Source organism: Neolamprologus brichardi, chromosome 5 (genome assembly GCF_056152115.1).
Source record: "Neolamprologus brichardi isolate AB-2024 chromosome 5, ASM5615211v1, whole genome shotgun sequence".
Taxonomy (NCBI): Eukaryota; Metazoa; Chordata; class Actinopteri; order Cichliformes; family Cichlidae; genus Neolamprologus; species Neolamprologus brichardi.
Genome location: NC_142108.1, coordinates 31,485,333 through 31,499,774, shown reverse-complemented (window position 1 = coordinate 31,499,774; position 14,442 = coordinate 31,485,333). Strand labels below are relative to the sequence as shown.

At 41.3% G+C, this 14,442-nt stretch overlaps 1 protein-coding gene across 1 annotated transcript in view; it reads left to right on the top strand.

Annotated features, from left to right (window-relative positions):
* The first annotated feature begins 719 nt into the window (after window positions 1-719).
* Window positions 720-14,442, top strand: part of LOC102792220 (protein phosphatase 1 regulatory subunit 1A-like) — a 38,531-nt gene continuing 24,808 nt past the window's right edge. The window contains exon 1 of the mRNA XM_087841066.1: window positions 720-1,088. Coding sequence (XP_087697192.1) covers window positions 1,008-1,088 — 81 coding nt within the window. The 5' untranslated portion in view covers window positions 720-1,007. The remainder of the gene's footprint in view (window positions 1,089-14,442) is intronic.

Sequence of the window (14,442 nt, the reverse complement as noted above, 5' to 3'; positions counted from 1 at the left end):
TGTGCTGGCCAGGCGTCAGACAGGACAAGCCTGGCCAGTGATGAACAAAGAAATCATCAAAAACAGAACACACACACCTCAAACTGTTCCTACATCAGGACGTATCAAACAAAAGGCAGAAAACTGCAGAAGTCTGAGAAAAACCTTTTTGTGTAAAACATCACAGCAAATAAAGAACTGCTTAGTGTGCACAACGATATGTTTTTATTTTTATAAGCTCAGATTATTCTCTCACATGGTCAATATTGACTCAGAATTGCATTACACTGCATGATTCCCAGGTAACTATACCATCTGTGTAGGGACTACGCACAGAGCTGCTCAGTAATGCAAACTGTGCATGTGTTAAATAAACCAACAAACACATTTATATATGTGTAGATGTCAGCTTGTATTGACCTCATTCTGAATGAGACCACTTGTATCTAAAATACAGCGTAGGCTGTTTTTAAGCATGTGTAGGCAGGTGATTTTAAAAATACTCATGAAGAAGAGGCTGGATAAATCCAACCCGTTTCAACCCTTCGAGAGAGCATGCCTTTGTCATCCTCGCTCTCTCGCCTGTGCAGGGGCTGCTGCAGAACAACCCTGAGCTCAGACAGCCAATGAAGACGGAAAGAAACGTGAAAAGAGGGTGGGACTTGATGTGAAAGCGAATGAGAGTGAAGGAGAGGTGTTCCTTGCGGAGAATGCCCTTGCTTGAGCATTGAGAGCCTGGAGAGACAGAGAGGGAAGATAGAATAGAGACACTAGCAGGTGTTGAAGATAGGGAAAATCATTAAAGACCGGGTGGCACAAAACAACAAGGCAATTAGGGGAAAGTGTGTTTAAAGGCAAAAGTAAAGAACAGAAAAGAGTCAGACAGAAACTCAAACAATCTGATTCTTTTTTAATAAGCTGGAGCTCACTTATTTTTCAGCTCTTTATCCTCCTGGTTTCGTACGGATTCTCCTTTCTCGATCATCCCCTTCTTCCTCCCGTTTTCCTCTCTGACAGACAGTGCCACCATGGAAACTGGAAGCCCGAGGAAGATACAGTTCACCGTCCCTCTACTGGACACCCACTTGGACCCAGAGGCAGCTGAACAGGTAAGGTGGAGGGAAAGGAGGCAGGAGGAAAGGTGGAAGGAGCAGGAGGTGTGGGTGATATGGGACTTTTAAGGGATTCCTCTTTGCATCAGTGGGACACGATTAGAGTACTACTCCCACTTTTTTAAAAAACAATCAAGATGACTAGTGAAGATGCAAGAAAAAAATTGCTTTATACTTGCAACTCTTTGCAAAATCTCTGCACACATATTTAAAGCATGTGTAATCTAGCTGTCGAAGCAAGCAGGTGTAGTCAGAGCTGAGCAGCTGAGCATGCTACATCCCAAATGCTGTAGTTTACACTGATGAGTTTTCTGTGCATCTAATTAGCCTGACGTATGTTTTGACTACAGCTCTAATGTGAAGATGATGAATTCATAACTGATTCTTCCATCTGCACTCGCAGTGAGGGGCTTTACCGAGATGCATAGTATCTCAGCGGTGGTTAAGCGGGGTGCCGCAGTATATTGATGTCTCTAGGAGGTCAGTGTTTTGTTTTTCATTAGTGACTGACTGCTTGTATCCTACAGCAATGAAATGCTGGCAGGGTGAATGAATTTAACTCATTCATCATTAATGGACTTTTAAGGTCATTTAACTGCACAACTCAACTTGATTTGTGGCAAACACCACTCCTGTTAGTGTCTGAAGGAGCTTAGTGAGTGCAATCCATCCTTCTGTTGGGAATAGAGTGAAAAGAGGTGTCCCGTTTTCTCATTTTTATAAATATAACATGAACAGGACAGGTCGTTCATAATGAATGAAGCTCAAGTAAAGCTGGCAAGGATTTAGGAGTCTGGCTGCACTCTGTCTCACTCGCTGCTTTTCCCGAGCTCACTAGTTTTTCCCGAGCTGATACTATGAGACCCAAAGGGAAGGTAGATGTTATGGATGTGTGTGTGTGTGTGTGTGTGTGTGAGAGAGAGAGAGAGAGTTTGCTCTTGTGTGGAGATTTCAGTTTGAGAGTTAAGTTAAGACATAGAGCTACTGCAGCAGGCGGAGAATGTATGATTACAAGCCTCAGATACGAGAAACTGAATATGAGATGGCTGCATCTGCTGGTGTGTACATGCATTTCAGTCAGCGTAACATCAGTTTGACATATACACACACACACACACAGAGTCGTATACAGCAAAATAAGACAGATGGTACAAAATCTGGAGCCGTTTCCAGTCTGGTTTGGTGTCTACTTCTGCATGAAAACAATTTGTGCTTCTTATATAAAGGAGAACTAATTAAATGCAATGTTTAAGAATAAGAGCACTCTCTGACATAAAGGCAAATTACAGGACAAACCTGGAGCCACGGCCCCTGCGGTGATTTGCTGTAATAATGCTGTAGGCAAACCCAGAAGATCCTAGCTCCTCCCAGGCTCCCTCGATAACAAAATCAATTGTTGCTGGATGATTGCAGAAAAATTGCCATTTTTGTTCAGGAAGGTAATCTTCACTTATTAAAGCCACTGTTATGATCTTTGACATGTAATTGAAACCATCATAAATAAAAGATCAAGCTACACTGGTCACATGATCTCAGTGTCACTTCTGCAAAGTGTTTGATGACTTGATGTTGAGCTTTTGGAGTAAACGCCTCCTTAACAACATATAAAAGGTCACAAATTTAGAAGTGGTGTTTTTACTTATGTACTGTCAGTGGGTAAAGTTGAACAAGGTGAAGCTATATCAAGCTTTTATTAGTTAGAGAGTTTTTTTCTGGGATTTTACTCAAATACCAAACAACTGCTTTAATTTTGGGCTTTAACAACTGTTCTCTCTAATAAACTGTATTATCCTTGTCAGAGTTGGTCTCTTCTGTGATGAAAATACCCAATTTAAAGGGCACCAGGAGTGGCTGAATGATTTCATATGTATACGTATTAAACGTGCTAAATCTAAAGCTAACTTAGATTTAGCTAAATCTAAAGCTAGCTTAGATTTAGCTAGCTTTTTTGTGGGAGATTTTGGATATACTGGGCAGTGCTGTCCACATATCCTCATGTTCTTGTTCTTATGTTTAAGAATAACTATACAACAGGCAGGTGACAAATTACAGGATACCTGGAATAACCTGGATAAACCAGGGTCAAGCAGGACAAACCTGACTTTTAGGCTAACCAAAAGTTAGCACCACCCATGATGTCTTGATAAAAAGTCAGTGGTGCTTTTTGTTCAGGAGGTTAATGTTTAATGTCTTTAACACAGCTATCATCAGAACATAAATTCAGGGAATATCTTTTGGATAAACATTGTTCATTCCTCCACTAAATGCACACATAATGGGGATGTATTGTTATGCTATTTTACTCCAGTTTAAATCATAGTTTGGGTCGCACCAGCTACTCATAAATCAATACGAAGTCCTCTGTAATTCTTTATAAACACTTCTTCGCACACAGTTCTGCATTTGCTCCCAGCCAGCGAGCCGGGCTCTTACCCTTTCAAATTTGAGAAAAGATTGCGATCATTTCAGCCTGAAGACTTCCCATGATTCATTTTCCAGATAAAACCGTGAGACGCGAGCACCAGTTATCCTGAGGGGAACTTGGGAGGGAGCCAGTTACTAAATGGTAGCTTGATTAGTCTTTCACTCTGTACCCAGGCTGGACGACCGATTTACAAATAACAAAACACTGCCAACTAGTTTCAAACGGTTATTTTGCTAAATCATGTAGCATCTTCAAAATATGAGAAATGTTCTTAGTAACTGACTTCAGCAGTATAATGCGGTGAAATATAATCATTAAGAACCATAAAATGGAAATACCTTCAGACAGCATGGGTAAAAGTTACGAGGGGGTCCATTATATTGTTGTAATAAAGAACACGAGGTATCAAAGGTGCTGGAATTGTTTTTTATTGATTTATTGATTTTAAATGTAATAAAAATGGCCACCTTTCACAGGTAAGGTGAAAACATGTTGGATTGCACTGCTATGGAAATTACATATTACATGACAGGTATTACACTGGTATTTGTTTTCACACAGATCACTCTTTGTGCTGTGCTGTCATGGCATAGATGGTTACCAATACAGAAGAAGTTTGCAATCATTTAACAGTGACCGAGTCTTAAAAAACAGACAGTGTTGGGGAGTAACGGAATACATGTACCGCCGTTACGTATTTAAAATACAAAATATGAGTAACTGTATTCCGTTACAGTTACCGTTTAAAAAGGTGGTATTTAGGATACAGTTACTTTGTTGAAATAAATGGATTACACGGCGGTACTTCCCTGTTTCATATTGTGGCGGGTCAGGACTGTTTGGGTTTTGTTTGACAGCTACGTTCTGTTGTTCCAGGCGGCAGCGTTACGGTTGCCATGGTTACAGGGTGACTCTCTCTCTGCGTGTTTCCTGGGTGAGAGAGCGCCTGTTGTTGTTGTTGTTGTGCTAAGCTAATAGGCAGAATGCTAGCATCATAGGCAGTGTAGTCCGTGCTGCAGGGAGAATGGACTGCCATACACGTTATGTGTCTGTGAGCGAGGGAGGGAGAAAAAGGAAAAGTACGAGCTGTCATCGAGCAAAAACGGGAGCTGGAAGCTTGTAAATATAATAATAACCACTGCAGCCAAGAAGAGAGCCTGACGAGCCCAGTTGTAAGTAAGCTATTAAGACTCGACTGTACACCGTGTTGGTGTTTTCCTCCAAAAACAATTAGTTCCTTTGGAGCAGCCGTTCAACGCCTCTCTCTGTCTCTCGCTAGCAAAGTTGACCCAGACAACAAAGTAAAGCTAGTTTTCAGCTACTAGCCCGACACAGAACCCACCGTATTAGCCAGAGGTCCCTTTACTACGGTTCGGAGCCGCGGACCTTCAGTAACAGTAATAAATCACAGCAATAGTACATTCATGTAGTTGTAAACAGCATGATAATATATTAAGTAATCCAAAGTATTCAGAATACGTTACTCTCATTGAGTAACGTAACGGAATACGTTACAGAATACATTTTGGGGCATGTAATCTGTAATCTGTAATGGAATACATTTTAAAAGTAACCTTCCAAACACTGAAAACAGATTAGGGTTGCAACAGGGCTTCAAACGTCAGGGTTCTTGTAATCTATATAAAATATAGAGATAATTGGAGATTACAGAGTTTTATAACATATGTGAAAACATTTCATTAGTAAACAAACAAACAAACAATCTTTGTCTCAAACTGAGTCTGTTGGGGTCTGGTCACGCTTCACGCTCTCAAAATTTCTGCAGTGCATGTTCTTTTTCCTCAACATCCGGCTTTGCAAGGGCATCTGCAGGATGCAGACGTAATTTCATGTGTCTGTCTTGTTTGTGTCTGAGTGTTGGGGAGTTGGTGTCGTCTGTATTTATTCAGTTACGCGTCTGATTCCAGGCTGCAGCCGTTCAATTTAAGACTTAAACGGCTCTCAGCCGTGTGTTTACCTGCTTTCTTTCACGAGCAGATAGATCTCCTTCTAGGTTTATATGAGTAAAACTTGCTTTACTTTTTCTGCAAAGACTCAAGAGAGTTCTTAGCTCACAGCCTCAATAAGCATGACCAAAAGCGTGCCTGATTGCCACTGGGACATTTTCAATTTATTCTAAGACCTCTGCGAGTGGCCTCCTCAGCCTGTGCCAAGTGTGTGGTTTTATACAGTGTATATATTTATTTATGTGTTTGTCTTTGTGTGGGTGTATATGAGACAGATGAACAGTCAGATATAAAGAGAAAGAAAATAAACAAAGGGAACCACCAGATATAGTAAAAAAAGAAAGGAAATGTGTGTTTGGGTTTGCACGAGCTCGTACGAATGTCACACCGGGAGGTTTCACCCACGGTTCAGTAATCCCAGCAACCTGACACCTCCCAGCATGGTGATTCAGCCTCCGTGGAGAACTGTGCACCAGACAGAGGAACCTCTCTGACCCTTAATCACCAAAACACAAAACAAAACAAAAAAACCCAAACGCTCGCTCACTCCTCTTATCCATAATACAGCACAATCATCTCATATTATAGCCGTACATCTGACACTGGACCTGACAGAGGCCAAGACCAGATGGTGTCACATGAACAAAAGCCGTTGGCCTCGGGAAGGGTAACTATCCCACTCCCCTGACATTTGCACACCTAATGCTTCTGTGACATAATAGGCAGCTGGGGGCTTGCACAGCAGCAACTACAACCACAACAAGAAGATGGAGTGGGCTGGGATTTGAGATTGGTGCTTTTTGTGTGTTGCAAGGTTTCCACCATAAAAAGTTGTTAAGCACGGCAGCTGCGACCTGCCCGAGGGGAGAGGACAGGGGTTTGAATTTAATGTGCTATCCGCTCGCTAAATCTGTGGCCCCGAAGGAGCAGCAGAGCTGAATCAGTGCAGCTTTGTGTGATTTTTCTCTCTATGTTGCTTCAGTGAGTGTGGATGAAGGTAGTACTTTGATTTTCTTGCAGTAAATCAAAGTAGCATTTTACTTTCTTCTAATATTAGCTAACACAGCTAATGTTAGAATGATTTTTGTGTGTTTGCATGTAAGCAGTAACTCACAGTTTCCTTATTTTGTGGAGCGTACCTGCCCTGAGCCAAGTGTAGAAACAGACCTCATAATGTCGTCTCAGTCGTGCAGTGCAGGCGTACCAAAAGGAGATTCTTCTTCCAAGAGCTACAGAAAATAATCTGCATATTGTTGTTACTTGCTTTTAGTGTTCTTTCAATGTTTTTATATTATTTAACATATCATTTATATAGATACATATTCTATTATTTATTGTAACAATAATACTCATAGCTGATTGGCTGTTTAAAGTAGTAGTTCAACAGTCACATTGAATCCAGGATATGGTAATTGGTGATAGCATCTGTTCTCTCCTGGAGGTTTTATGGAAGTCATGCGGGAGTTTTATGTCGAGCACATAATTGGCATACTCAGACTGGGCAGATCCACCATGGAGCTCTCCTGTACACGAGCACCTGGACACTTGAGTCATAGCTGTGAGCACAGGGCTACTTTGTGAACACCTCATTATCCTAAAGACATAACTGTCACAGCTCTGTGTCATGTTGACCCGGCTTTCTGTTTCTCGTGTTTTGGTGTTTTTCTAGATTATGATTTATGATTTGATTAATCGGTGATACTGTTTTGATTATGATTATTATTTAGTAGGTTTTGGTCAGTGTCAAGTCTAGTGTCTTAGTAAAGTGTGTTTTGTTTCCTGTTTTACTTTGAAGGTTCTTGTTCCTGTCTGATGTCAGTGTTCCAGCTTTGCTCTCCCTGTCTCGTTGGGCCTTATTCTCCCAGCTGTGTTCCTCTTCTGTCTCTAATTCCTTGACGACTCCCTCAGTGTATTTAAGCCCAGCGTGTCGTTAACGTCTTCTACTCTCATGTTAACTGTGTGTTCTGTCTGCTCGCCTGCCTAGCGAGTTCAGTTTTTGTATTCCCAGTTTAGTGAGGTTCCTGTTCTGTTGCTATCAGCAATAACGCTGAGTCTTTTGAGTTTGTCTGCCTCCGAGTCCTGCATTTTGGGTCCTTTCTCTCCGTCTGCCTGCACACGGACAATAACCGGAAACCTGACAACGCTACAGTCCTGACTCACAGAAAAGCCTTGATCCATCATCAGTCCAACTCATTATTTTACCTCTTCCCCCGCTCCACTGATCAAGTCACACCAGACGGATTTCTGCTGTTGGATTACCGTTGAGGGAAATTACCTTCAGATATGTAGGTTTGCTGATTGTGGATGAGCAAAGAACATTATCTGTCTCACTTTGTTTCAGTATTTATGCTAAGAAAAGCAAGCCCAGTGTTTCCAGCTACATTTTGAGTGATGAACTTCGTTCCCCAGGAGGAAGCATAAAATATCTAAAAAGTTCACATATTCCTTTAGCGCTATTATTAGTGAGGAATTAATTGGAGTATTTATAAGCTGATTAACAGAGTTATTTCAGTTGTATAAGGATCAAATCTTATTCATTGTCCTGCAGAGAGCTCATATTAAACTCCATCTTTCATTTACATGAGCGGCGCTCGCTTGAAGAAGCTTCGCTCATAAATGAAAGCAATATATTCCCTGTTTAGATGATGAATTGTGACATATTGAAATAATTTTATTATGGACAATTAAGTGCTGAGACAATGTCCGTCCTCGCGTTCCCCATGCAGGTGGTCTTCGTCCTTTACTGAGAACATAGCTATTAAACACCTCTCCTTTATTACCTCAGGGAGGCGATTTCCAGGAACAACCTTCAAGTACAGCAGATTATCAGTGGTCATTATTTAATGAAGATGAATGCCATACTTGCCACTGATTTGCACAGTTTAAAAATAAATGCACATTTTGATTTGAGATGATCTTTAAACTTCTTCGAGTATTTTTGTCTAAACAAATGTAGACAAAGTGCCACAGATACGTCCCCATTTACACTTTCCTTTACAGAGCACAGGAGCTGAAATCATGTTTCTAGCCTTTTCTAAACCAAACTAAGCTTTATTTGTTGTATGCTATCTGTCAATTTGGCCTGAATAAGCTGGCAATGCCATGTAGTCAGCTAGCTTACCAGTGTACTGGCAGTGTTGGGGAGTAACGGAATACATGTACCGCCGTTACGTATTTAAAATACAAAATATGAGTAACTGTATTCCGTTACAGTTACTGTTTAAAAAGGTGGTATTTAGAATACAGTTACTTTGTTGAAATAAATGGATTACACGGCGGTACCTCCCTGTTTCATATTGTGGCGGGTCAGGACTGTTTGGGTTTTGTTTGACAGCTACGTTCTGTTGTTCCAGGCGGCAGCGTTACGGTCGCCATGGTTACAGGGTGCCGCTCTCTCTCTGCGTGTTTCCTGGGTCAGAGAGGCCTTTTTGTTGTTGTTGTGCTAAGCTAATAGGCAGAATGCTACAGGTTTAGCTCTAAAGAATGTAGCATCATGGGCAGTGTAGTCCGTGCTGCAGGGAGAATGGACTGCCATACCCGTTATGTGTCTGTGAGCGAGGGAGGGAGAAAAAGGAAAAGTACGAGCTGTCATCGAGCAAAAACGGGAGCTGGAAGCATGTAGATATAATAATAACCACTGCAGCCAAGAAGAGTGCCTGACGAGCCCAGTTATAAGTAAGCTATTAAGACTCGACTGTACACCGTGTTCGTGTTTTCCTCCAAAAACAATAAGTTGCTTTGGAGCAGCCTTTCAACGCCTCTCTCTGTCTCTCGCTAGCAAAGTTGACCCAGACAACAAAGTAAAGCTAGTTTTCGGCTACGAGCCGACACAGAACCCACCGTATTAGCCAGAGGTCCCTTTACTACGGTTCGGAGCCGCGGACCTTCAGTAACAGTAATAAATCACAGCAATAGTACATTCATGTAAATGTAAACAGCATGATAATATATTAAGTAATCCAAAGTATTCCGTTACGTTACTCTCATTGAGTAACGTAACGGAATACGTTACAGAATACATTTTGGGGCATGTATTCTGTATTCTGTAATGGAATACATTTTAAAAGTAACCTTCCCAACACTGTGTACTGGTAACTGACTGTCTGGGTGTTAATAAATTACATTTTTAAAAAGCCTTTTGGGGGATTCATCTATCCAGAAGGTGCCATGTTGCATCCGATTATCACATTGTTAAGACAGGGGTGTCACTCTCAGCTCAACATTTGTCAGTGTGCAGAGATATTTCAACCAAAAACAAGTTTAAATGTAACCAATGTAATATTTTTAGTGCCCTTACGAGGTCATTTTTAGTGCATGAATGTTATCAGCAAATAAGAAACACAAATCTAGAGGAAGTTAATTCTATCACTCACAAGCCTGAAACATGCACTTGGTAGGTCATAAGCCGAGGTCATAAGCCGACATTACTTTGTCTAATGCTGCTGCAGGTGATTTGTCAAGGCATCAATGCCAGGAGAGACGGTGATGGCATCTGACAAAGTCTGAAACATGGCCTGCATGACAACACTTAGTGGGGATTAGTAGGGAGCCTTCAGGCTCTCTATAAAAATGGCTCCTTAACTTGCAGCTTTCAAGCTAGTAGCAAAGATTAGCGTGCTCATAACTGAGTGCTTGTTCTCCATCTTGTTATAGATTGTCTCAGATGCTTTTAGAGGTCAAGTGTGAGAACAGAAGTGTCTCGCTCTTTGAGGAGGCTCCATGTAAAACTGTCCAAAGAAGTGTTTTGTTCCATTATTAGTTTGATCACATACGATAACTTTCATCCTGTAATTTAAAAGGGACAGCATGGACCATAGTCTTAAAATAAGTATTGTACTCATTCAGAGCTGAGGTTTGTTTTTTTTAAAGACATTTTCCAGTCATTGCTTGAACGATAGCTGTTGCTGTTCCAGCATTACAAAAATTAGTCTCACTGTTTTTCGTGTAAAATTAAGTCAAGAGGAAAAGAAAAATTCTAAAGGTGGATGTAATTATTCGTTTTTAATCTTATTTTTGTACATCCAAACAACTCGCGGGCATCGTTGTAAGAAGACTTTGACCCTACCGCCTTGTGGCCTGACCTACATTTACCAGTCAGAGGTGGTTTGTCGGCCGCTCCCCACACATCAGAAATACCAGGCATGCACAGCTTTTCCTGCCCACCCGTCACTTTCACAGGCTGTTTTTGTTCGTTGTTGTGAAAAGCGCAAAAGTGCATTTCAAATGGACTGTGGGCTGAAAGGCAGGCATGGCGGTTTGAGGGGGGTGAGCAGTCCAGTAAGCTGGGTTATTTATGCGAGTGAAGGATCAGCGAGTTTGTTCTGCTGCCGGGTGAGAAGAAGAATAATGTCTCTGGGAATAATCAGTTCTACACAGCCATGCCTGTTTGTGCTTTAATGTGAGCTGGCGGGGTGGATTTTCTGAAATGGTAACAAAACACACACACACACACACACACACACACACACACACACACACACACACACACACACACACACACACACACACACACACAGGGCTTAAATATTAGTGCAAGATTTATAGTATACGCGAGTGTTTTTCTATTGCAGCTTTCTCGATTCTGAGCCCTGCTTCTCATGAGGTTAAGTAAGCTGCAAACATACCAGATAAATCAATTAAGATAATATGTCTCTTCAGGGGGAGAAATCACTTAAATTACTTTGAGAATGTAAAATTTATTGTCATTTAAAGGGACACTACACAAAATTAGCTGCAGTTTTGCGTGCTATTCCTAAGAAACCTTCCACATCGGATCAGCAGCCCATATGCAAAAGAAATAGGAAAAACTTGCTTCATATAGTGAATCATAGGCTTATATGATTTACTCATGAAAGTGGCCACTTTCTCATTACTTTCATATGTTGTTTTATTTTCATTCATATAATTTTCAAGGGATCTTATATCTGTTTTCGCTCTTCTGTGCTTTTCATACAAGTTTCAAACAAGACAGATACAAACTTTATAAGATTTATATATATATTTTCCATATGGGAGGCCTCAGTCACACAGAGTTACAGACCGGCCACCCAACACCACCTGGCAACCTCTGATCACTCAGGACAAATGTGAATTCTCCCACCGATTGGTGAGGGGTTTCTGGAAGCTGCTTGTGGTCACCAGGTGACCAAAACCTCCTTTTGATTGCTTTGATCGCTAGTTTGCATGGAAGATGCTGACTAGTCTGCTGGCACTCATCCACTAACCACCAAGCGGTACTGAAATATACATTACAATGAAACTTTATTTATATAGCACATTTAAAAACCAACGGTATACCAGAGTGCTTTATTTCCATTCATTCTGTGTAAGGCCACATCGGTGCACATTTTGCTTTCTCAGTGAGATTTCAACAGAAATCGAAGAAAAGCGCCAAACCTGCAGTCAGACAAGAGGGCAGTGATGCCTGCTCAGTGCTTCATTCGGTCTTAGCTATTTGGCAGTTAATTTTGTATATGCTTGTATGTGATTTTGTACTGAACAGATATTATAGTAGTAGTGGCAGAGAGCACAATGGGAAAGTGGTGAGCATTGTTGGCTCATTGTTGTTGGTTTTGAGCCTGTTTGTCAGCTCAGGTCGTTCTGTGCAGAACAGCTAAAGTAAAGGTGTGGATCAGTGGTTGTTCTTCTCTCTGTATTAGTGATGTGATGGACTGCTGACCTGTCCAGACTGCACTTGGCTTTTCACCTGATATCAGCTCGGATGAGCATCAGTGACAACAGATGGATGAACTGACTCTCACAAAATTAGCAATTTGGCTGCTTGGATTTCTTAGTGTTTATACACAACTACAATCTTATCCAATTGACACAATTTTCACACAATCACTTGCAGAGGAGCCAGCTTGTGTTTTGACACAGCGATTACTGTGAAAGCAAACTACCATGAGCATTTATACAACAAGACAGATCAAAAAAATCACAAGCCTAAAGAGAAGGCTGCAGTCACAGGGAGCTGGCATGTGTCTCAGGATATGAGGTCAGCAATTTTCTCCAAAGTGAAATGTTCAAAGCAGTAAAATATCTGCCTGTATGTTAACAGAAAGAACAGACACTCGGCGTCTCCTCTCATTCAGGGCTTTCTTGTGCTCCATGGTAGTGATTTCAAAAGCAATGAAGCCTCTTCAAATCTGAATACCCAATTAGACTTTGCTGCAGCGATACAACTGACTCTGCTCATTTTTCATTACTGCACATTATTTCCATAGTTACGCGGTTACATCTGTATTCCGTCTTTACGGAGTGAAGCTAATCAATTTAGGTCTATACCCGTGCACAGCTCCAATTGCTGATTTATTACATGTGAGTCACCTCAGGGGAAATATTACTTTTGCAATAATAACGTCTGCAGAGACCAGATAGAGCAACGATCCAGAAGAAATAAGTCTAAAACAGCTTTGTGCACTTTTCAGCCTCACCAAAGACTTGAACTCAAACCTGTGCCACTGATTTAATCGCCGATTCTCATCTGACATATTTGTTTTTCTCTGATACATCTTAAGATATTGTTAAAACTCCCAATTTTTGATCAAATTTGGATCTTCTGAAGTCATTCGCTACTAGCCCATTTAAACTGTAACAAGAATTACCACGTGATGCTACACTGTGTAGCCTGAGGCAGACTGCTCTGTTTTCAGTGCACAAGCAGCATTTAGGAAAGATGCACGGAGGACAGAAGCAGACATGACATGCAGCATTAGTCAGCAACCCCGTTTGCTATGTCTGTGCTTCTGTGTGCACCTGTGTTTGTGAATAATTGACTGTCTGTTTAAATTACTATATCGCCGCCTTTTTATGAACAAAATATAATTGAAATGTCATCATTTGATTTTGAAGCCAAAGGGAAATTAGCAAGCTATGAAAGGTGCTGTACTCATTTCATTCAACAATTGCACGTCTTTGCTGTCATGTTGGGTCTAAAACGATCCATCAGCAGCAAAAAAATGCAGTTTAGGTTGCGGGTAGATTAAAGCCACAAGTCCAGCGGGTCTGTGTTATGAGCTCAGAAATGTAGAAATCTTTGAGAAGAAACATTTTCCTATTGAAAACGCAAACGTTATACTCAGTGTCAGACATATTGAGTCATTTTACAAAGCACAACATATCTGAATGTGATCATCGGCCAACAAAGGTCTTGATGTTTGTAACGTTTTTGATGTGGTTCATGCATTCAACAGCCGGTTTGTTAAGTACACATTTTAATTCAAATATCTAATAACATGTCAGCAACTACGTTTTAGGCACGTAGACACTGTTGAGGTGACCTACTGAAGTTCAAAACGTGCATCAGAATGGGGCAGAAATGTGATTTTACATGTGGCATGGTTCTTGATACCAGACAGGCTGATGCAAGTTCAGAAACTGCTGATCTGTTGGGATTTTCCTGCACAACCATTTTTAGGGTTTACAGAATATGGTCAGAGAAAAAATACAGCAGCAGCTCCCTGGGAGAAAAAGCCTTGTTGATGCCAGAGGCCGTAGGACAATGATCAGACTGCTTTAAGCTGATAGGAAGGCAACGCTAATTCAAACAACCACTCGTTGCAACCCAACTGTGCAGAAGAGCATCTCTGAATGCACAACATGTTGGACAGTGGAGCAGATGGGCAGCAGAACACCGTTCCTCACCTGCTGTCACTCCTGCTAACTAAGAACAGGAAACTGATGCTACATTTTTCACCCGCTCACCAAAACTAGAGGATAAAATACTGGAAAAGCATTCCCTGATCTGATGAGTTTCAAATTTACAACATGAAAGCTTGGCTGGAATCACCTGTTTAGGCAGGTAGTGGTGTAACAGTATAGAGCAGGTTTTGAGTTCCCTCCCCAGACGCCTTAACGCCCACTCTCATCCTGGGCCATCTGAGCTCAGGAATTTGCATGATAAGGTGGGGCCAGATTTCACAATGAGTTCCCCCGAAACCCTGGCTGATTGGGACCC